We start from the raw sequence: 24,856 nt of genomic DNA, 5'->3' as shown, positions 1-24,856 counted from the left end.
TGAACATTGTTCATAGAACTTGGATTATACTGGAATGCGCAAGATATGTTTTGAAAGATTGTAAATGATGGAAAATCAACGGCGAATGAACATACAATAAATTATTATCTATTTGAATGAGACAATGTTCTTTAAATATTAACGTATATAGAATACACATACAGTATTATGACAGTGTCAAGGTATGAGGCATAATGTAGTCTAAAGTCGCTTGAAAATATCTATATTAGACCAATTATTTTTTCTGACTTATACGCTGTCTAAATGAGAACTGTTATTCTTGGTAGAATTGGCCTATGTGTCTGTGATACAAAAATCTCTTTGCTCTGATAGCTATATTTAGGAATCGGTAGCATCAGTTGTTTGTTCTTTCAAGGTACTGAACTAACCTGCTATTGGTAATGCTAATTGGGAGGGAATAGAATTCTAAATCTTCTTCACACAAAACAGCCAACTGCAGGTGCCAATTTTCCAATATCGTAAATGGGACAACTCCGCTATTTATTACAACGTTTTTCTTAGCTCGTATTCTTATTTGTCCAGTGGTTCTTTGTCCGGTACAAATCTTGCAATCGATTTTTAACTAACTTCCCGACTAGCTAGACATTTGAAACTTTTAGAATATATCAGAACACGATGCCAATGCATTTTTTAAATACTTTTAGCCATCTTTAAGTAGAATTGAATTAATTTTCAGTTAATTCTGTTTTGTATGAAAAGTTATTTTGACACCATTATTGGTTGGCAGGGGTCTGGGGTCCTAGCAACTAAATTATTAATATATACGTGCGTTACTATGGAAATCTATATGACATTTCAGTATTATTTCCAAGTATTTCAAAGTACAATTTTTTTTGATCGTTTAAGCTCGTCAAGTCAAATTTATATGATTCAACAGAAAATTTAAAAACGCTGTATATAAAAAGTTCTTTTTATCTTGTAATTATATAAATTATCTTTATATATAAAAGGGAAGCTAAAATAGTGTTTTAATTCATAGTGCAGCTTATTTGTAAAAAAAAATAATTTCTTAGTGCATTTTTGGAATTGTTAAATTTCGCTCGATAGTTAAATTATCATGTTTTTTCTCATTCCTGAATAATTTTCCAAAATAATGGAGTTAGCCGGTTTGTAGATTAAGCAGTCGATATTCCACTTGTATGGGTTGAGTTTAAGAGGACGTTGTTTTATAGATTTATTTAAATAGGGTACTTAGCTCATGTAGTGCACTTCCATGTAATTCTTTAATAATGTTTCTGTTTACCCTTTTAATTAGGCATTCTGCTTTTAGTGTACAAATAGTGTTTATAGTTTTACATAATAATTTCCTTGTTTTATGAATTTAGTGGGGTGTGCTGTGTATAACAATTCAATTTCGGTATACATAAAATATTGTCTGTGCGTTAATTTATAGGCATATTACTTTCAGTTGTGTATTTAAATTGTGACACTTGTTGAAAAACATACACATACCACTTATTGTTGTCGAGCACGAAGTTGGTAAAACATCCTCAAAACGGTGCCAACAGCATTTGATATAGTGCATGCATGCAGGATGGTCCTTGCCACATTGAAATCTTGCGAGAACGTGTCGAACTCTGCAAACTGGCGCTAGACCTGTCAAAATAAAGCCAATTTAGACATATTTTACATGATTTTTCAACTAAATAATAGTGCCAAAGTGTAATATTATTTCATACACCTTAAATTGGCAAATAAAAATAATGTCATAGTAATAGTGTGAAGTTCTCTGTTAATGAATCTGCAATGCAGTCACCTGTAGCTAACTTAATCAGTGGACTACAGGTCATTTTATTTTATATGTATTTCATTTGGGCTCCATCTCTATAGAAAAAGATTTTCTTCAAAATCTTTGTGTTTCACGCATAAATATGTATGTGGTGATGGGAACTGTTGAAAACTATTTTATAATTATTCCACTTGTACTTGTTCAATCCTCAGCATTGCATATATCCTAAAAGTGTATTGTGAATCCCAGTGTCCCAATCTCAGAATCCCAATCCCATCCAAAGATTTTAAATTTAAATTAATCTTATGAAGGGGCCAAAACGAAAGATATTCGAAAGATTAATTGAAATGTATTTAAAATTAATTTAACCGTACCTGGTGGAGCCTTGGAGGCTGGCCACTGATCCTCCTACAGAGCCAACGCTGAACAGAGAACTCAACGAGTAGTTGGAAGAGTTCAGTAGATGATTGCGGTTCACCTGTGATGGAAATAATACATAATTGATTACTGACATCTAAATAACTTGTACATCTTCCATGTCCGAAGCCCACTTAGACAGACTTTCCACTTTGGTAATGAACCTGGTCAAAAATTAAATCATGTCTTCAGAATATAAGTTTATTTTAATATGTTTTGTAGTTTCTTTCCGCATTGCTTCGTGAGTTGACACTGCAGTCACCATGTCTTTTGCTCAGTGCCTCTCACTTGCACGGCTGCAGAATAAGACCACATATCGCCACCTAATTCTAACCATCCTTTAAAGTAACATCACATGCCTTTTTTTTATATAGAATCATTATTATTTAACTTCAGTAAAATCATGCTTCTAGTTTATAAGAAATTAAGCCGATTATATGAGTCGTCGAGTCGCAAAACCAGCTCCGGCAACTTTTCTATGGAAGAGAACATCATAAAAATCAGTTAATACCTACTACATCTAGGGATTGCGATACTGGTATTTGAAAACCAGTATCCCAGTATTTTTCGATACCGAAATACCGGTTTTAAAAATCAAACAATATCAATATATTCGGTAGTGAAAGTGAAAACAACCAGCTCCGCCAACTTTTCTATGTAAGAGAACATCATAAAAATCAGTTAATACCTACTACATCCAGGGATTGCAATACCGGTATTTGAAAACCAGTATCCCAGTATTTTTCGATACCGAAATACCGGTTTTAAAAATCAGACAATACCGATATATTTGGTAGTGAAAATGAAAACAAAATGTGGGTATTAATTATTAACATAAAAGGTTTAATGGGACTGTAATTTTTTGTCGGGTTACACGATGCCGACGCAGTGACCAGCAATAATATGTACAGATTTGCAAAATACATTTGCATTATAGTTAGGTACTTTGCTAATTTTAAATTTAACCAAATGTTTTCGCCAGTCGCTCACGGGTTTTAGAAGTTGTCAGGTGTATTTTTAGATGTATCTGAAACCGCGATTAAATATTGTTCATTTGTATTATCATTAGTAACTTCAGCCCTAGTGGTGAATATTTCATGATGGAATAATAATTATACACTATAATGAACTTGCCTGTGCCTAATTATTTGATGTTTGTGGTAGATACTTCTGTTTGTTTATATATTTCACGAATACCGGTATTCAATAAGAAATATCAAAATACCGATACTAGTATTTTCATTAATTGCAATCCCTAACAACATCAATATATATCATTTTATTTTCGAATCATATTTATAACATAAAACGGTGATGGTAAATATCCCAAATCTCAAGAAAACATGCAATTTAAAATAAAGGGGTTTTTAAAATGTCCAGAGCGCGTTTTACGATTTGACGACTCGTATATTTATTCATTTACGATTCCGCTGTCATAGTAACAAAAATGAAATCATTACCATTCCACTATGAAAGTAATGATAAAAAAAGTATGTTTACTTTAGATTTAGTACACCGAAAATGTTTATATTTGATAATAATAATTTTCTAAAATCTAACAATCATAAATTTGTGTTGACAGTGAATTATGGACAATTTTGCGACTAGTAGACAGTATTGGTTCAGAACACATATTATATTGATTGAAAAACAATAATATATTATGACGTATGTGAAATTTACATAGCCTGAATGCCGCTGCACAGTGAGCTCAAGCTGCCTAGTTGAAATTCAACAAATATTATAACTAGGACCCGGATTTGTATGCACCAAAAAACATAAATACATGCATGCACATATGCGCTGAAAATCAGTTTTTATGGAAAAAAATCTAGATACCCTCTATACCCAATATTACTGATAAAAATCGAATAACAAATTAATAATTTTAATAAATAATACTTATACAATAACAAAAAAAAAAACACAAATAATCAATATACTTAAAGTTACACACAATTTAATTTTCAAAATAGTTTTTTACCTACCTACAATTGAATAAGAAATATGCACTAATCTCCGAAATATGCTCTAACGTCTCAAATATGCATTTATATGCACAATAAAATTTTATTTTTGGATTCTGTGTTTCAAATTGGATTTCTGTGCAACTCTCATAGCTGTGCATACACCCTAACAAAACATGCACTAGCATATAAATCCGGGCCCTAATTATAACTAAGTAATAATTATATCAATAAGCAAAAACCTTTTTGGGGTAGAATCAGCGCTCGAAATGGAAAAGTTTACGAACCGGAGCGCTCGACAATTTTCTGAAGATATTAACGTAGTTATCAAATTTTATGTGTATTTTATAAAAATAAGTGTGTTAGATTTTTTTGTATATGGCCTATCTAGCTTAGACGGTCAAATTATTTTTTCCACGAGAAGGAGCGGAGATTTTACGATTTTCACGAACCGAAACGGCGCTCCGGTGCGCTCCTGCCCATTTAGAGCCCTGGGTAAAATACATGTGACATGGTTATCAATTTACCATCTTAAGAATCCAGCTCTGTCACCGGGCATCTCATCTCCCTGTGCATTCCTGTCCCAGTTCGAGCCTCCGTGGCCCTCACCTGGACCTCCGTTGCCTCCCGCAGATCCCATCTGTCCTCCTGGCCCTGATTTCTGAAGTTCAGTGTGAAGGACTGTCTCGCCATGATTGGATGTAGTGCTCCAATACTGAACCTGGTGAGATTGTTAATGTTTAGTTGTGCTGCCATTGGTCAAAAAATATTAAAAATGGCTGATGATGGAGATAATCGACTTTGGAACTAACCTCCGATTTTAATACTATTTTACTCACAGAAGAAAGTGGATTTGATAGTTAATGAACTGAGTTGTTTATTTAAAAAAAATATGGTTAAAATGGTTAAAATTTAAAAAAAGGGCATATTATGTACATACATTTAAAAATTCCAACATCTGTCAGAAGAATATGAAAAAAAATGTATTCCAAAATTTAATAACAGATTAGTTACAAAGATATAAACAAATGGTGACTTGTTCAATTTTATTTTGCTAATATTACTCAACCTCAATGATTCCAGTCACCATGCAGAGATGCTACAAAAGCGATCCACGTGTCACAGGTCTCATATGGTGGGAGGAGCCAGACCGCATGGACTGAGGGAAGTGGCACGTTCTTGTGCTTGTTGTATCCTCCGTTGATGGAGCGTTACAGGGTACAGTAAGTAAGTAAGTAATATTTATTAGTTGATTGGCTAATGGAGATGCTAATTTGAAAATATAATACGGTGGCAAAATGAATCTGAGGTTAACAATTGTTTTCGCCAATTATTACTTTTAATTTTCAAGTTCTTTGTCCTATATCTCTCCCGGCCATCTAATAATTTAATTTAATAATTTCGATATCGCTAGCATCTAATTGAGGTCACTCTGCTGGTAACATTAGCACCATACAGTGTGATACACCGTGGGTGTGTATCTTGTGAGCTATTGACGATGCCCAAGAGTTAAGCCGGTGCTCATAATAAAAAACGAACCTACCACCAACAACGTCAGGTGAGTGCCCGGAGTCTCGTATTTACCCATTACAAATCCAATACAGTACACTTATTTGTCGATCACGAAGCCAAGGACGTTTGTAATCATAATTATAAATCAGTATGTATTTTGAAATGGATTTTACATTCATGTATTTTAATACTATCCTATTATGGAGACTTCTGACCAACCTGATGGTGGTAAAAGTTCATCGGAGTTGATACTCGGTGCACCATTGTTCTCTCGGTCTTCACTGATGGGTACTTGGTGGAACCGCACAACACCTGTTAAGCAAATAACACAATTATTAATGAAAGAAAATAGAAATATACTCAAGTCTGCGCCTGCCAGTCAACTTCCAACCGTCAAGGGGATCCTAGTACTGTCCATTCTTGCTACATGGCCTACCCATTGGAGTCTACCAAGTTTAACGAATTCGGAGATACATTCTTTTTGGAAGAGGTTGTCGAGCCCCAGGCTACGTTGTATGTATATGCCAATCTTCTTATTCTAGTATGGGTCCATATATTCTACATAGCACCTTTCTCGCGAATACATGGAGATCATGCTCATCGGTCTTGACGAGAGTCTAACACTCCGACCCGCATGTGAATATTGGCCGCATCAACGATTACATAATATATAACTATACCAATTTAAGGATATTTTATTTCCTTTTTCTAAAAACTGGCAGTCTAGGCTGTCTCCTATAGAGGTTTCGACAAACGGTTTTTTTCTAATGGATTTAAATTTTGTACTATTCCATTTGAGTTTTGTACTATTCCACTCAAATTGTACAAAACTTAAATAATATAGATTTTTTTTAAGAGAGATGCTTTTGTATGGAGTTAAACACAATAAAAAACATGTGAATTTGAACCAGTCAGGAAGTTAGAACCCTACAATGACATTATTAATGACGACGCACTCAATACAGTAGCTAGCAAGTAAATTCGGGCATTCGCATGTATGGGTAGACGTCACGCAATTTCCATTATGCGATATCACGCATCGAGAATTTATAGCAATATGACCTTTATTGTAATGGTGTTTGGCCTCAAAATTGGCCTCGGTTGCCACCATGTCCGCGTGTCCTATTGGGCCCGAATGGGGTCGGACCCGGGCAAACAACTCCGCTCGTTCGGGGCCCATAAGTGGACAGTCCCACAGGACGTGCTCTGCGTCCTGCTGGTCGTGTCCACATGAGCAACCCGACCCATGTCCTGCCAAACCAAACCCCTGCAGTTTGGCCGCAAAGTTTCCATGGCCAGTCATGAATTGACTAGTCCAGTGGGTAGGCACCAGTCTCCTCGTCATGTGTCTCACCGAGACATCTGGGAAGTATAGAAAAGTCTGGCGGCCCTTAGAGGAGGCCACCCATCTCGCCTGCCATGCCGCATATGCGGTCTTGTAGACCAGCTCAGATACAGTTTTTCTGTAGCTCACGCCCTCCACTCTCGATGGCGGTGTCAGAGGGACACCGGCGAGAGTTGTATTGATCCTCCTCATAAGGAGAGTGATCGATCCTCTAATTTGAACGTGCAAGTCGAGGGGAAAGACCCCCGCAAGGACCGCCAGGGCATCCGAAGATGTGGTCCTATAGGCCTTAGTAAGGCCAATCAGAGCAGCCCTCTGTCCGCTAAGCAGAGCCCTCTTCACAATTGTCAGCGAGGCTTTGGTGTGCCACACGCTGGAGGCATAGCCAGCGATGCCCATGAATATAGCCTCGTAGGCGATTCTCAGGGCCCGAGGCTTTAGGCCCCAATTGTTGCCCGCCAGGCGAGCAACCTTCTGATAGGCTGAGTTGGCCTTAGCCACAATTACTTTAGCATGCTTCAAAAAGGTCTGCTTCTCGTCCAGAACGACCCCCAAGTAGGTCACCTCTCGAGAAAACCTTATAGCAGAGTCGCCGAAGCGCACTGCGGGTGATCGCTTATTTATGTTTATCCTTGAGCTGCCCTTTAGGAGGATAGCTTCCGTTTTGCCAGGTGCAAATGCAAGCTTATTAAGCTTACCCCAGTTAAGGATTCTCGATAATGCGTCCTTAGCTACGCGCTCGAGTGTCGGACGGCTCGACGAGCCAACTAGTAAAAGAAGGTCATCAGCGTACGCGACGAGCGCGCAGCCCGGTGGCAGAGGTAACGTCAAAACATCGTCAAAAAGTATATTCCATAGCAAGGGGCCAAGCACGGAACCCTGCGGACACCCCATGGTGGTCTCCCTGTAAATCAATTCAGTGCTAGAGTCGTATATAACTTCCCTTTTATTAAAATAGCTTTGCACTAGGGCAAAGAGGTCCCCCGGGATCTGTCGGAGCCGAAGCTTAGATAGAATTAATGGCCACCATGCGGTGTCGAAGGCACCGGCTATGTCCAAAAAGAAGCCTGCCACAATAACTCCTTCTGAGTCCTCAACAAATTTCTGTGCAAATCTGATAGCGTCCTCAGTAGACTTGCCGGGTCTAAAGCCAAATTGCCTCTCCGAGATAGGGTAGATTCTCTCAAGGTGGTCCTCCAGTCTTCTGCTGATTAACCGCTCCAATATCTTACCCAGCACTGGCAGAAGAGTGATTGGACGGTACGCTTTTGGGTCATGCGGTGGTCGTGTGCTCATCTTAGGTATAATCCTAAGGAGACCCTTCTTCCAACAGTCCGGGAAGATGCCCCTGCTCATGCAGTCAGCATACAGCCCGACTATCTCATGAGGTGCTCGAAGCCACGCCCTTCTGGCAATCACATTGCTGATCCCATCAGGTCCGGGGACTTTGCCCGCCCTGAGGCCATCAAAAATTAATCCCACCTCCGACTGGGTAAGCTCAGGAGAATGGTGAGTTTCCAACGGCAAGATTGCAGATAGTCTTAGTTGACAGGTTCTGTCATCTTCATGTGCCGTAGGTATGTCCTGTGGAATTAGAGCTTCCAGCAGTATGGATGCAGACTCTGCGCTGTCCATCGCAAAGGTGCCATCGGGGCGCCGCATAGCCGCCATGACTTTACCAGGCCTTGAGCCCAGCTTTATCACGCGGAAAGGCGGTCCCCACGGATCATAGCCCCCCATTTCAGAGACAAAATCCCGCCAGTGCTTTTTCTTGGCTTTATTTAACTCTTTTTTGAATTTTGCCCTTGCGGATTTATAAGCAATCTCCGTAGGTTCGTCATTTCTGGGTAAGTCGTTCTGAGATCTTCTAGCTCTTTGCAATTTTCTTTGGGCAAGTCTCATGGTCCTTCTCAAAGACGTCAATTTTGGTATCCACCATGGCGCAAGGTTGGGTGGCCTCAGAGAGGTTCTACCCAGCGTGGACTCCGCAGTTTGAGTAATGAACGCAGTCAAGTCATTGGCTCTTTGGTGGAGATCGTCAGCCGACATGGCAGAGGCCAGTCCACCAATTTTGACGTCAAAAGCATCCCAATTGACACCGCTCGTCCGAAAGCGCCTGGGAAGTAGTAGGCTCTCGGTTTGGCTCAATGGGGCCGCATCTCCCGCAACTCTGAACGAAAATGTGATCAGACGATGATCGCTAGCCACCGCGTCCATGTGGACCTGCCAGTCCACGGCGCGTCTGGCAACGCCACTGGATGTCAGAGTGACATCAATATGTGACTCACCATTTCCGGTGGAGAAAGTGGCCGGCCCGTTAGGGTCATTTAGCACCGTCAAATCAAAGGCGGCCAAGAGCTCCTCGAGTGGCTCAGGTTTGTCCTTGTTACGTCTGGGCCCAGAGCAAGGACTGGACGTTAACGTCCGCCCCAACAATTATCTGCTTGCCTCTGCAAGCATATAAGATTTTCTCCAGTTGTTTTGTGCAATACAGGGTAGAAGAACTGTACTGAAAATACGCAGATATAACTACAATGGAGAGCCCCCTGTTATTAGCAATCTCCGCCACCGCGAAGAGCTCATTGGATAGATGCGAGAGATGCAACACAGTCAGTGCGGTGTCAATTACAAATATGCAAGCTAGAGATTTCGGGGTAGCTTGTATGATACGGCCACCGCTTAGGCCCCGATTGGGACCAAAGGCGTATGGCTCTTGTATCATAATTATGTCCGTATTCTGATCCCGAGCAACCTCAAGCAGCTCGGCAGATGTGGCTCGACCTCTGCCCACGTTTATCTGAGCGAAGGAGATCATTGCGGACAGTAATCAGTGCGGCTTCTTTCCTCCTCAATAGCGTGTAGGCGCGCGGGACAGTCGGGATCGGTGGCCAAGTGGCCGTTCGGCTTCTTGTAGCGCGTGCACGCAGGGCACTTGCCCGGTTCGTCAGCGGTGGGGCAGTCTGCTCTGTCATGCCCTTCTTTAGTGCAGTGGCCGCACGTTGTAACCTTAGCGTTGCAACCCTTAGCCATATGTCCGTATAAGTGGCACTTTGCACACTTGACAACTCCGCAAAAGTCACGCACAGGGAACGAATTCCACCCCATGAAAAGTCTGCCATCATTAAGCAGCGCCTCTCGAGCCTTTCCAGGGATCGACATTATCATATGACAACGTTCGGTCTTCGGTCCCGCCTTGTGGCTCAGTTTAGTTCCAGCGTAACCCTCAGATGCAAGGCCAGACGCCTCCTGGGTATTGTTTATGATTGCCTCCTTGAGCTGCTCTTCTGTCGTCTCAATAGGTACATTAAAAATTATGACGCGGGGAAGCTTTCTCCCCGCGACTTGGGCCTTTAAGCCGGCCTCAGTCAGCCCAGGGGCAGCCATGAGCCGCTTAGCCTCGTCGTCACTTTTGGGATGCACGATGATCCCGCCTCCCCGGATCTTGCGTACCCCGGTGATGTGCACTCCCAAAGTTTCAGGCACAATAGTTTTCATGACCGCTTCCTTTGTGGCAGTCGATTCTTGGCCCTCCTTAGTGGGATAAAACATCACCCCCGGCCTGGTGACAGTTTTCGGAGGAACTGGTGGCCATTCGGAGACTCTAGTTGGTTGAGCCTCTCTACGGGTTACGTCACTCCAAAGAGCCCTGGGAGGAGCATTAGAAGGAGCCTGGATGATGGCTCTCGTTAAGGAGGCACGATCCTTCACAATTGCCTTGTGTGCCTCCAGCTCTATCGCCATGGCCCACGTTTCGGTGATTGCCATCTCAAGCTCCTCGGCAACTGCGTTCACGGTTGCTCTGGCAATACGACTGTCCTTCTCGAGGGTGGCAAGCGCCCTTTTGATGGCAATCGTTGCCCTGGACGCACTCTCCTGAGACTCAGAGAGAATACTCAAAGCCACGGGACTGATCTCCTCGCAAGATGCTGAGGTTGAACCAGCCCTTGACTTAACGCCCTTGCCCTTTGAAGTGGTGGAAGCGCTCTGCTTGTCTTTCTCTTTTTCTTTCTCAGGCCTTTTATCCTTGACCTTGGGGGCCTGCTTTGGGTCACCAATACCCTCAGCCACGTCCGACTTCCGCTTCCTAGTGGACATTCCTTCCACTTGCATGGGGTCCCCTTTGTGGTTGACCATGGCGCTAGGTAACACTCGTCACACGTCACTCACTCAACCACAATTTATCGCACAATAAATATTATTGTTACAATAATTACGTAACTATTATTAAACGAATTAAAAGTCACAATTCCCGGGAAAGTCCAGGGGGAAAACACACAAAAGTTTCACAAATCGTATTCCAAGGGCAGGCGAAGGTATTAGTATAGAAACGGGATCAAAAACTTGTGAATAGCAGGGTCAAAATTGAAGATAACGAAAGTGAAATAATAGCGATGCAAAAACACGTCCGCACGGCTCGACAGTTCAGTCGCAACCTGGTGTTAGAGCAGTGTTTCTAATGTCAATGTTCATTTGAGCAAACCCGTTCGAACCGAACCATTTGGCAGACCAACAAAAAGCATCAGGAATTCATAGCAATATCACCTTTATTGTAATGGCGTTAAAACAGATTATGCCATTCGGCAGACCCGACAATAAAGTGAGTGTCATTTTTTTTTCCAGATGATTCGTCCATATTAATGTCATTGGAACCCTACGATAGAACCTACAAATTCTATCGATTACTTTACTGCGGCTTCAGATCAATGGACATAGGATATAATCAAAGAGGCTGGACATAATACTATTACCCTCTAGGTACAGTTTCTGAGAAAAATACATGACCTGTTTGCAATTCTTCGGTATGCCTAAATCAGACGTATATGTAATTAACCTAAAAAATGACTACTACAATAATGTTGGTTTCTTACCTTTCATTGGTACAATGAGCCAAGCGTACAAGAACCCGGCTGCCAAACTATAGTAGAGAACTGATGACTTCTGCCTATTGACTATCTCAAGAATCTGCTCTATGCTCTGTGGACTCCACACGTCTGGTATTCGATCTCGGCCTGTGTCGATTGGGCTTGGAGTTGATGATCTGAAAAGAAAATAAGGAACATTGATGGAATTAACCCATAGCTTACGGGCAGCACAAAATTGTGTTTTTGCTAATTACTTTTTAAATGCAAATTAACATGTTAATTACAAAATTAATTAAAAGGGCCCGAAAGCATTATGTTAATAATAAGATGGGTGTAGTAATTGGTATACGTGGTGTAAAGACATAGTGGGTGAATCCAATAACAACATTGGCGGAGAAGTATTAAGAATTAAAAATGATGATTAATTACAGTTTATACAACAATTAATTTCAATATAAATATATGAATGCAGTCGGCATGAGGTGCCCCAGCCTAATAAATGGACATGGTCTGACTGCCTAGGTAGGCGGCAAGTGATGACAATCTGTAATCATCGCCTCTTCCCGCTTTTCCTTCTAACTGAAGCCGTCGCGTTGCTGAGTTTCCATGGCAGAAAATTTTGTCTTAGCAAATAGTCTGTTACAATTCCACATCTAGTTAAATATGTATAGATGTATAAAATATAACTTAATCTTGATATTATTACATAATAAATTTAAGCTACTCCGAGTTAATAGACCACAAGAAGTTGGTTCTGACCTGATCCCTGAAGGAAAGTTATTTTCGTGGACGTTAATAGATATAATGTACAACATAATTATGTAATTAATTTAAATATCCTTACAAGCAGTTAGGATTTTTTGATGTATTTGACATCTTGGCTTAGAAAGAAAATGGAAAAATGTGAAAAAAGTACCGAACGGAAATATGGCATTCGCAGTAAAGTCAGCATAGATGTCAGCTTGGATAATGGATAGGTGAATTGCTACATGGACTGATCACGTGGAAACAGTGATGATATCCCAAAAAGCCTACAGTATGCGTATGTTCGAGTAATGGCTCCTTTTCACGTTGTCACTTGTCGCTACATTATGAAGACCATGTGTTTACTTTGCGTGCTGTTTGTTTAGAGTGAATTGTTCTAGGTAAGTATACGTTATATAGATTAAACTTTTTTACCTATTCAATCCAGGAATCCCAGTCGGACATGACTGTGGGATGTTGCCAGGTGTAGTGAGATTCGGTTTCTCCAACATCAGGTCGAGTAAGGATCTACTCCTCCCGTTTTCTGCTACAACCAAAGCCTCTTGCTGCCTTCCAAGACCTTGAAAAGATTATCTCATTTAGGAAGCATTTCACTTTAAATGTAATTCGTAAAGTAGTTTTAAAATTATACGACAGGAATAATTTTATATGTAGTATAATATTATTAACTAAATTATAGGGTGTAGTTACCAACTAAAACCGTCTGTAGTGCCCTAGTTGTGGCAGCTTGTAGTGATGCAATCCTGGTTCCTCTCGGTCCACTGGATCTCGCCCGGCCTCTCAGAGCAATGAGAAGGGCGTTGGCTGCGACTAACTGTTGTCTTGCTCCTTCCGCTTGTCCGCAAGCCCATAGAGCGACTCCTAAGCGATGTCTGATCCGGGCCTATTGATAAAAGTGTTAAAGTTAATATTGTGTAATGTTTGCCAGCTCTTTTATAATCATACACACGTACATTTAGATGGTTCAAGTTGATGGATTGATTTGTTCATATATGTTATTTATTTTAATGTACTACATGGAAAACAATTTATAGAAGGTTTTTTTCTCTTTTTAACATTGGTGCCATGAGGCCCAATAATAATAGTGTGAAATATCCAGAGATAAAATCATATAGAAGTATTGTTACCCGGTAATCGAACCCTGAAGGCCCTGGGTGAGAAATTAGTGCCATACTCACATTAGGTTTAACAAGCTTCCAAAATGTGTTCTTTCTGCACATTTTTAGGACATACGAGTAGACGTTACATATTATACAAGCATATTAGCTCACACACAAATATAAAACATAATTATTATGGATAATAAATATTTGTTATATTGCCAATTTTGTGTATTTAAAGTAAGTGTAAAACACCACTATGCAGTGTCACATTTATGTGACTATGCATAGTGGGCTTGCGTTACATGGAATAGGAAAAAGTCAAGGTGACAACAAGGGCATAGCATTCCAAGTGATGTGTATCGCATAAACCCACTTATTACTATGCATGTGTCCTTTAAACTGTGAATTGTGAATTCGAATTGTGCATTAGGCAACATTCTTAATTTGTTTTTTTAATGTGTGTTTAATCCAGAGCAATGACGTTGAATGAAATGACACTCTTATGTATTCAATAAAATTAGCAATACGTTTAGTTTGATTTGATTTGTATTAAATCTATATAAACTAGTGAAAAGAATATCCGTCACCTCTTCCTCTCTTCTTCCCAGGGACTCGGCTATGGACAATCCTTGCCTCAAATAGGCAACCGCCTGATCAGGAGCTCCCCTCGCATGATGGACTCTTCCTAAGGCTCCGAGAGCGACGGCCCTGGCCAGTCGATCACTGGCTGCTGCGGCATGGGCCAGATGCTGTTCCTGACACCGCACAGCTTCCTCCAGGTTTCCTAACGCCTCATGAACGGCGCCCAGATTGCCACAGGCTCGGCCCTACAATGATTATAATTCATTTATATTGGTTTAATATAATATCATTATTACTGATGACATCTCTCTTCTCTGGTACTCTATGAAGAGGATGGAAGAGGGTGGAGTAATGGGACCTCTTTGCCAGGACAGTAGACATACGTTAGAAACATTTTTGGAGTGAAAACATGGTACTTAGCGGTGACAATTAATACGATGCGAGGATAGCATAATTCATACGGCTAATCTGTCTTGTACCAAGTTCAATCGACTAGCTCACTTGACTTTGATAGGGCGACTGAACACTGCGTATCAGTTTTCGGAAGTCAAACAAGATTAATGTATTGAACTAGACAAGCTAGATAATAGACTGAGCTGAACTGACAACCGCTTCTTTGCCTCCTGTGTGATAATATTGCTACGCTCTGTGGTGGATAATCTGCATTATTTATATGTATTTGATTAGAGTAATGGTTTACATAAAAAACTATCAACAATTCCTCATAAAAACGCCGATTAATATAGCCTCTACTCTGTGGAGGTTCATAATAGGCTCTGCTCTGGAGCTTTTATACCTCAATTGGTAGGAATATTGATACCGCCTAAACCATGGCATCCTCAGAGGATCCAAGGCCATGAGGCCTGAATCATCATTGGGCTGATTCATGCAAACATGAAAAGATCGACTGCGAGGCAAATTTCTAGCCCGTAAGCAAATAGTAATTATTAATATCATTTTTTTAATATTATTACCTACATTAGCCTTCATCCAATTTTGACCAATAGGTATTAAATTCGTACACTTACCTACATAAATATTGAAAGCAAAGTTCCCAGCCATACAATGTACCTAGTACCTACAATATCTGATTTGAGATTACTTTGAAAAAATATGTATTTGTACCTAGTTCAAATATTTCAAAATATGTACCTACCTAGCAAAGAAATACAGCCCTTTTCAAAGCTGGTACCTAAAAAAGGTCTGGCTGACTATTTCTGTTTTGAGCGAAATTCTCAGAAATAAGCCAGGTACATAATATGCAGAGTGTTTTTGTCATTTTTCAGTGACAGAATTTGTTTTATTTTATTCTTGCCTAGAGTTGACCTGCTCTCCAAAAAAGGATTATTTCATTCGGTTTTTGGTCTCGCAGGACGCCGGCCGCGGCCGTCGGCGTCTCCCGCCAATTCAAATTTATTTATTTTTTTTAAAATATTTTTTTGTTAAATATTTTGTACGCTGTACTTTACTGTATTTATATTCCGAACAATAAACGCCCTGTTTTCGCCTGTACTTCCGCGTTGTCAATCAACATAAACATGTCCCCGAAAGAAGAAGCAGACGATACCACCGTGACATGACATTACATCATCACGGGGGGTCCAGCGCTGATACCTACCCCCCCCCCTTTCGGAGGTGACAATATGTTTAATTTCAGTATTAGAATATATTATAATAATTATCACCTGTAGGTGTGTAATTCCTAATTGATGTGCACACTCCAAGTCCATCTGATGATATCTCAGGGCTGTGGCGTAGTCTCCCATTTGTTGGTACACTACTCCAAGAGACGACACTGCGTCTGACTCCATAACTCGGTCATTTAATTCTCTAAAATAATAAAATAATAGATATAAATTCCTTGGACTGACGGGGTGACAAATGGTTCTTAAACGAACGGGAAAAGACCGAGAAGTTCTACTATGTATCAAAACCAGAAAACTACAGTACTTCAGCCACGTTATGAGAGGACAAAAGTACAGCATTCCCCAATTTGTCATTCAAGGAAAGATCAATGGTAAACGTATTAAAGGACAATGCCGCATTTCATGACTAAAGAACCTTCGTGATTGGTATGAGTGCAGCACCACCGAACTGATCGGATAGCAGATGATAAAGCAAAGATTGCCCTGATGGTGGCTGACCTTCGTTAGGGGATGGTGCGATAAGAAGAGTAGATATAAAATGCTTAGTTACGATGTTGACCATAAATAGTTAGGAATTTTCATTTATTATTATTATTCTTATTATTCAACTCGTACATCTGGCAAAAATGACATGTTGTTTTTTGAATTTATATTTGATCAAGGACCCAATGAGTTAGAAAAATATGTATTTAACGTAAGGTTCAAATCAATTAATTACCTGGCGATATTTCTTTGGTGTTCCAAGCACGACACGGCTTGCTCTAAATTTCCGAGACTCCCGTGGATGTTACCGAGTTCTCCATAAGCCTGCGCCTTGGCCTCTGAACTACCGAGCTCGTGTGACACCACCAGTCTCTTCTCCAAGCAGACCAGAGCTTGCTGAAGATTGCCCAAAGATCTAAAACGTTAAATTTTATACATTAGGTTTTAAGGAACTGTACTGCCTGTAAAATATAAGTATGGTTATAATACTGAAGATCTATTCGATATAAATAAAATAGATTTCAAGTTATGCACATTTTTTATAAATTAAAACTATGAATAATTAAAAAATCTTATGTGAACCTTGAAAGAACTTATCAAAGTACATTTTAATGATAAAAATTCATGGCCCACCGGGTACCATGATGCTAATAAGGACCCCCCCTCCGGCATTTAATGGGTTGATGTTTTTTAATTCGTAGATGATGAGTAATGTATTAAATTTCATCTTTCGTATCTTGTCACTAGATGCCTCCAGTCAATCAATATTAGAATAACCAGGAAACACAAATATCATAGGAAGTGGGTTGCCTTCTGGGTGAGGCTGTAACAAGGCTTAAATCTCGAGTGTGGAAGAATATGAGATAAACTTAAACACGTGTTAAAGAATATGTTATTTTCAATAGTCACATAAATGAAACGTACATTCAATATTGGTGATATTTGAAGACATGTGCTTTGTACTTCTTATGTTTTATGACCTGACTGTTATAAAATAATAAACCGAATTCGGCTTCAAAACCGTGGTCCATGACGAATGGCTTTTACATTTTTCTATCTTATTAATCTATTCTGTAAGTCAATACTTACAATTTTTATATAAAACACTAATTCTAATTAAATTTTATATTAAAAGGATGCATTTTTATTTTTGTAGGTGATCAATTACTAGAAAAACTCTTTTTTTAGAAAAAAATATGGCACAGGACGGACTTGAACCTGGATTCACACCAGTGTGCTTTTACAATTAAGCTACGAGCATCTTACTTAATTATGACGATTTTAACTAGTTAACTTTTAGGTAGTTCTTACATGAAATGCTTATCAAATTATGTTAATATTGTTGGTTATCGGTTTTTGTAAATCAAGGTAGGTATCAACTAAATGCTTTAATTACTAACTGACGTCACGGATTACTCCAAATATTTAGTTTTTATAACGTACTTGCACTTTCAAATAATTTAATAAACTATTTTTACCTAATAAAAGACTAATAATTATTCTATGACTAAAGATATTAATGTCATACTTATGGCTTAATCCCAATCCTCGGTACGCTCTTTCCTGCTCTCTCGTATTCTTGGTGCTGAGTGCCAGAGCGAGATGCTGCTCATGGCATTTGACAGCCTCTTCAGGATCACCAAGTGCGTCGTAACAATCTCCCAGTGAGCCAAACGCTCGGCCTTTATCCAGCAGTGTTGTCGGCGTGCTTAGGCGTTCCAATGTTGCTAGTTGCTGAAGAAATGACATAATTTATGAATTATTTTTGATCGTAAGAAGTAGCGTTACCACGTTACCAAGAATGTTTTCTTCAACGTCTTTGGTTAGACTGTATTATGCATTTATAATCAAGATTTTCACACTACAGAGATTATAATACTTTTTGATGTCTTTTCATCGGGCTATTGCCAATAAAATAAATCATAATATAACATGTTATTAAAATAAGACAATATGTTATTAAAATGAAGTAATAAGAACCTGTTCTAAGTATCCAATGGCATCTTCAAAGTGTCCCATGTTTAGCCTGGCGATACCGAGGTTTCCAAACGCCTGGGCTTCGACCGCACAATCTTGAAGCTCTTGAGCTCTCTCTAATTGTTCCTGGAAATAATATGGAGAATTAGATTAGGTTAGTAATTTGCAGTGGCGGGCAAGGTACAAGGTATCTTTTCCTTATCCAATTGTTATTGAAGATAAAGTGATGCCGTATATTAATATTAGTGATTAATTTTTTGTGAACAAGTACGTATCTGTTTGAGTGGTTATGTTATGGGCCCCTATGATGATAACTGCATGGATTTTGTTAAATGCCTACGCATCTTTATAAGATTTCCATATTATGATTTAAGGATTATATGACTAGTTTGAACTGTTTCGAGGTCCTCTTTAAATCATCTGATGAATTGATTGCGTCATCTACATGAAGGAAAATCGCCACTGGTAATCTATAAGATATATTGTTTTAACAAGTACCCATTACATAATTTATATACCTAACTAATTCTGTCCTAATGTTAAACACGGAACGGTACTTGCAAGGCTATTCTAAGATATCACTTAACACCCAAAAAGTGATATATATCACATTTATTACTTTATTTATTCTGGGACTTAATTATTACAATAAGTTAACTGTCAAAATTGTTATTTTTTGATACCCCCTTTCTTGGCTGTGTTAACTTTTAGAGAGAGATAGAGTACGTCAATTACATATTGAAAATTGAGATGCGAGATGTGACTATTTTGAAAAATAATCTACGTCATGGGTCACGGCGAGCTATCAAATATCGAGTGGCCAGTAGTAACATATTTTTTTTAATACGTACTGCAATAACCTGACTAATAGAATTGTATGTTATGTTGATATGTTCATTTCTTGTTTGACGTTTCAATACAAAATTTCGGGGTTTGGGTGGATAAACAATAGACATGCCTGCACGAGCATACCCGAATTTGACCGAGCTTCACAATTAAGAAACCTATTTCACACCAACCAACTTAAATTTTCGCCATGTTACGAATTACCAATTACAGCAGATAACCGCATTGTTTATGTAATTACTTCCTTGTTAATTTGGACCAATAAAAATAACGGAAAAGTGTCACCGTGTTAACAATTAAGAATGGCTCTGTTTAGACTAAACACATCTTAACATGATATTATCAAATTACCTGGTAACATTTAACAGCATGGGTATAATTCCCCAATGCCATATGAACAGTCCCAAGATGTCCATGAGCCCTTGCCTCTCCCGCCAAGTCAGCCATCTCCTGTCGGAGTGTCAACTCCTGGGTGTGGTATCCTAGTGCTTTGTCCAGTCTTCTGAGCAGTCGATGACCGAGTCCTAGCGCGCCGCATGCCGACGCCTCTAATGCTCTGTCACGGGCCTACAGATAATAATCATGAAGAATTATTTGTTTATACTATGTAAAAATATATAATAATAGAACAAAAAGAAGATTGAGTTTTGGAAATATTAGTAAGTAGGTATGTGAAATTACAATCAAAGAAAATATTGAAATCTTACCTTTTTTCAAGCCGCCGACGACTTGATTTCACATTTATGTCATGTGTATTATCTATTAATTGATTTAAAATAAACAGTTTTATAGTATCTATGAGCTTTTAAAATGATATTACTTATATTATGTAATGTGATGTTATACTATACCTAAGTGCTAAAGTATCACTTTTCTACCCTAATGTATTATAAACTGTTTTTTTCGGTTATAAAATGTTTACATCCTTGCAAGAGGCAGTCTTCACTACTGCTGTATGATAGCAACATTACCTTTCGTCATTGAGCTGTTCTCACCTATTTTAGTAAACCTTTGATGTTATTTATATATAGTATAATACCAGGTATGTCCAACTATCCAGTGTCATTATTTATACTGTACATAGCTGTTATTTATACCTGTCTTGCGAATCCCAGCTGTCTCTGATACATATTAACGGCTTCCTCAATATCTCCCATCTTTATGAGAGCATCCCCAATGTTTCCTAATGCTCTGAACTTCCCCGGAAGATGCTGCGTCATGTGTGCGATGGCCAAGAAGTATTTCTGGCACTCCAGAGCTGACTCGAGCTGCCCCAGAGCTAGATGGGCAAGCCCCAGGTTGCAGTACGCCCGCCCCATGTTCATTTTGTCTTGTAAGTCTTTGGCAAGTGATAAGTCTTGGTCGTAATATCTGGAAAGTAAAAATTAATATAGGGGATTACTTTTGAATTTTTGATTGTTCACTGTCTGGACTATTCGTGTATACGTCGGGAGTAATATTACAATAAACCATTGCCGACTCAAGTAGAAAGCCGATACATTCACAACGACTGGTCCTACTTTTTCCGCCCCTCCCGTTGTTGTATATGTATGAACTGTCATTGTTCTATAGAGTGCTCATACTGACGTAGTGTTCACACAGGGAATGGTTTGATTTGAATAGATAAGTTACATGATAAATAATACACTAGCATTAACACACCTTCTACAAATGTAATGCAAGATCAATCCTACATATTTTTTTGAAATCTATATTATACCACCGGTTTTTGTGTGAAGGACTAGTCTGAATTTGACATCTGATGAATAACAAGAATTATATTATTTATTAATAATACTGACAGTCAATATATTTGATTTGAGAATTTTTTATAATTCAATTTGAAACGGAAAGGGCGAATCAATATGTCAAGCAATCTGGGATCTGATTTTGACAGCTGAAAAGTGGGCCACTCGTTGCTGGTGCAAAAAGTTATGCTCAGGCTTTATTAATCTAAAGATGGCGGTGAATAAACTTATTTTAATAGAAATTATACATGGTACTTTTTTTTCTCATGAATTCTACACGTTCAAGTTTTCTAGGTTTTACAGCAATCTAGAGCTTTTCACATAATCTAGTTCAAGTGATTGCCAAAGCAGACTGTCGCAGAGAAGGAGAGCGAGTGAATTCAGGTATAACTAATGGAACTTTTTCCAATAAACCGCGAACAGTATCAGCTATTTTCAGATACGGCAAACAAATTCCAGTTGGTCGTAAGGTTCATTTTTGTATGCAACAAATTAGGAATACCAATTTACTTCTCCATTCGAGTGTTTGTTTGGAAGTTAATGCAGTATTCCCTTTTTGCTTAGTCACAATATTATGTTTAGACCCGATCTAGATTTCTGTTTTGTTTACAATATCACTTGTTTATGGCACAAATGTTTTAGAGGTATGACACATTTTGGATTTATTTATGATGATGAAACTTGATTCTTTTTTCAAAGCAAGATTACTGAAAGTAAGTGCGTCGATATCGAACAATAACGTCATTCCACAACGGGTGTGTCTGGGTATATCATCTGAAGACGAATAGGACTTTGTTTGTGTTTTTTATAACGGACTTTCAGCTTTAACGGACACCCTCTCACTCTAATTTGTCCGTTATGTCAAGTTTCTACTGTATTTCCATTTTGACATAGGACTAAGTAAATTTTTACTCAATTATCAAGTTTGTTAACATACCTAACAGCCTCCCTATAATTCCCGATGCAGTAGTGAGCGTAGCCTAGGAAATGGCACGCCTTTGCTTCGGCAGCCACATCTCCGAGTTCCTGAGACAGCATTAGGTACTGCTCGTAAAATGGTACTGCTTGCGCAAATTCCTGCCGTGACGAGAGACAGTTTCCCAGGTTCAACAATGCACATGCTTCTCCGGCTGTGTCCTTTAGCTCTCGTGCAATACCTAAATTAAACAAACAAATTAGTATTAATATTAATACAATCACAATCACCCAGGCTTTAAGAAAACCAAATAAATATATTGTAACCTCACTGGAATTGAACCCAGAGCCCCCGGATGAAAGACCTTATGCACTAGACCAGGATCTACTGATGACTAGATCACAATAAAAAAAATATATAGAGAGGCCGTGATCAACAGGCCGCACATAACATTTTTGCGAGTTATCTCGACCGACTTTAAACTCAAATTACTAGCCACTGTCGATTGATTGGCATAATCTATAAATTCAACACACAGTGACATCTGTTTGAATAATTATGAAATACTAAGCCACGAATTATCGGTATTACAGAGAGAAAGAACTTCACTCTACAATCAAAGTGGATTGTTAAAAATCTACGGCCTGTCAGATACTGTCATAGTAATGTCGTGAAGCATAAAAAAGGTAAAAAAATCATGACCATAAGCCACTAAAATTTCTCATAAGCAATATTGTATAACAACCAACCTAAAATCCATTTTGACAAAAACGGGAGTTACAACTTTTCGTTTTAAGAGGCTAATATTTATATGCAGTGCTTCATTATCTTTGAATGTTACCTAAATGTGACCGGTAATGTAGAAGCGCCATATCATGAGCGCCGAGGGCCTGATAAGCGACAGCCAGATTGCCGTGAGTGGACGCCTCCGAGCTTCTGTCGTGGACTTCTTTGGATATCGTCAGCTCTTGCTTGTGGTACTTGATGGCCTGCTCGTAGAACCCCGCCGCGGAGTAAGCATTTCCAATGTTACCGTATGCTCGCCCCATTCCAGCACGGTCCTGAAAATTGATGAGGAATTACAATAAATTAATTGTATACCTACACAGTTATTGTATGTGCTGTGTTTACTGAAATTGAGTAATTGTATACAAAACACGCTAATCTGCATTATTTTTTTATGTTGAAGAAATATTTTAAGTCCAAATAGGGTAGATATTTGAGAAGGTATTATGTTATATTCATGTCACTTTTGTTAGTCTAGTACAGAGGTTGGCAGTTTGTCAAGTGAGAAGAGCCAAATTGTCAAGGAAACAGGATAACAAAGGTACCTGAGAGCCGCATATATGTAATATACATAGGTATGGATATGTATATAGATTTTTAGGGGAAAAAACGTACAAGACTTTTTATTAAAAAAAAATAATTAGAACGGTGTTGATGCATCACTTTTGATAGCTTTAGATACTATATCTGGCAAATAGCTACTTATTTTTAATCGAATACATGATTGTAAATTTTCATACGTTATTCTGTTTCTAAGTTCATTTTTTTATTTGGTTCATAGATGAGAATGTTTGTTCACATATATATTATGTAGAGCCGGAAATTGAGAGAATACCAAAAGCTAGTTTTTTTTATGCGTCATATGTTTCAGGCAAACTATTCCATGTATCAAATATTATTGTTTCTATTTTAGGCAGTTGTTTTATAGCTGTCCGCTTGTGCTGAGAAATCAAATTGGATTTCTCACTTTCGAGTTCTTCCAAACGGCTGGTCAGATCTGTGATTTTGTTACTCCATAGTTCCTTGCTTTTTAAATCTATTAACTGCATCTGGAGTGAACCAGCATCTGTGTCGAACGGTGTCAAGTTAAGTTCATTGACATTTATTTTGAGAGGACGTACGATAAAAGATAGGTCTTATTTGCTCTGAATTAGTGAAAACGTTCACCAAAACTGTTCTTCATTTTTCTTAATACGCTGCTGAAATAAATTGCATCAAAAAAAGTGCTTTTTACGTCACGATACTGTTTTAAATACTTGAAATGAAGTAATTCACCTCTCTCTCTCTCCTCTATATCTTCGGTGAGAACTTGTAGTTTATTTTCAAAGCACTCTACTTCTTCCAATAATGTATATGCGATCTTTTCTTTCCCTTGAAACAATATATTCAAAGCACTAAGATGTGAAGTGAAGTAAAATGTAATTATTGTAGCCATGTGTCTTCTTCCAATTCCTATTTCCAAAGTTATGGCTTAAGATGAGGTTAAATTGGAACTTATGTCTGAAGAGCCGCATGCGGCTCCTGGTCTAGTGCATAAGGTCTTTCATCCGGGGGCTCTGGGTTCAATTCCAGTGAGGTTACAGTATATTTATTTGGTTTTCCTAAAGCCTGGGTGATTGTGATTGTTTGACTTCAATTACTACACTTCAAAAACAATATGAAGATGTAAGGATACTCCTATGATCCTTCAAACTGCGAATGTGGCGCCAAGGACATTGCGGAACATGTCATGGTCTGTCCACCAGCTTCACCATCGGTGGTATGTGTGAAGTGAATGATGCATTGCTGGAAAGAGTCTAGGTGCATCTCTTGTACCGACACGACAAAAGATTACTACTCTACTATCATTGGGCATCATAGTCTGTTGTAGTGGTAAAAATAATATACATAGGTATGTGAATGATAAACAAAATATTCACCTGTAACGCTCTGGCAATCGATAAATGGGCTTGATGTAATTTCAAAGCAGCATCATGTTCTCCTAATAACTGGTAGACGATACCCAAATTTGAACAGGCTCTTCCTTCGCCAACCTAAACAAAATCAGTATAAAATCAGACACTACTTTAAAAAAAATTGTACAGTGCGGAGTACTTGAAATTAAAGCACTAAGGGCCAAAAAAGAAACGAAATTTGTTTATATAAAGGATC

The 24,856-nt window shown here is 38.8% G+C and overlaps 1 protein-coding gene across 1 annotated transcript in view; it reads right to left on the bottom strand.

Annotated features, from left to right (window-relative positions):
- Positions 1-24,856, bottom strand: part of LOC147069571 (tetratricopeptide repeat protein 28) — a 135,767-nt gene that overhangs the window by 15,688 nt on the left and 95,223 nt on the right. Inside the window, 18 exon segments of the mRNA XM_085950487.1 lie at positions 1,477-1,617; positions 2,125-2,228; positions 4,646-4,813; positions 4,815-4,855; positions 5,866-5,958; positions 11,860-12,029; positions 13,033-13,177; positions 13,309-13,501; positions 14,309-14,548; positions 15,989-16,133; positions 16,668-16,847; positions 17,961-18,166; positions 18,413-18,535; positions 19,607-19,822; positions 20,353-20,626; positions 21,941-22,160; positions 22,761-22,980; positions 24,625-24,738. Coding sequence (XP_085806613.1) covers positions 1,477-1,617; positions 2,125-2,228; positions 4,646-4,813; positions 4,815-4,855; positions 5,866-5,958; positions 11,860-12,029; positions 13,033-13,177; positions 13,309-13,501; positions 14,309-14,548; positions 15,989-16,133; positions 16,668-16,847; positions 17,961-18,166; positions 18,413-18,535; positions 19,607-19,822; positions 20,353-20,626; positions 21,941-22,160; positions 22,761-22,980; positions 24,625-24,738 — 2,993 coding nt within the window.

Source organism: Rhyacophila brunnea, unplaced genomic scaffold (assembly GCF_057557595.1).
Source record: "Rhyacophila brunnea isolate RB1 unplaced genomic scaffold, BYU_Rbru_1.0 scaffold_23, whole genome shotgun sequence".
Taxonomy (NCBI): domain Eukaryota; kingdom Metazoa; phylum Arthropoda; class Insecta; order Trichoptera; family Rhyacophilidae; genus Rhyacophila; species Rhyacophila brunnea.
This window is presented reverse-complemented; position numbering and strand designations above follow the sequence as displayed.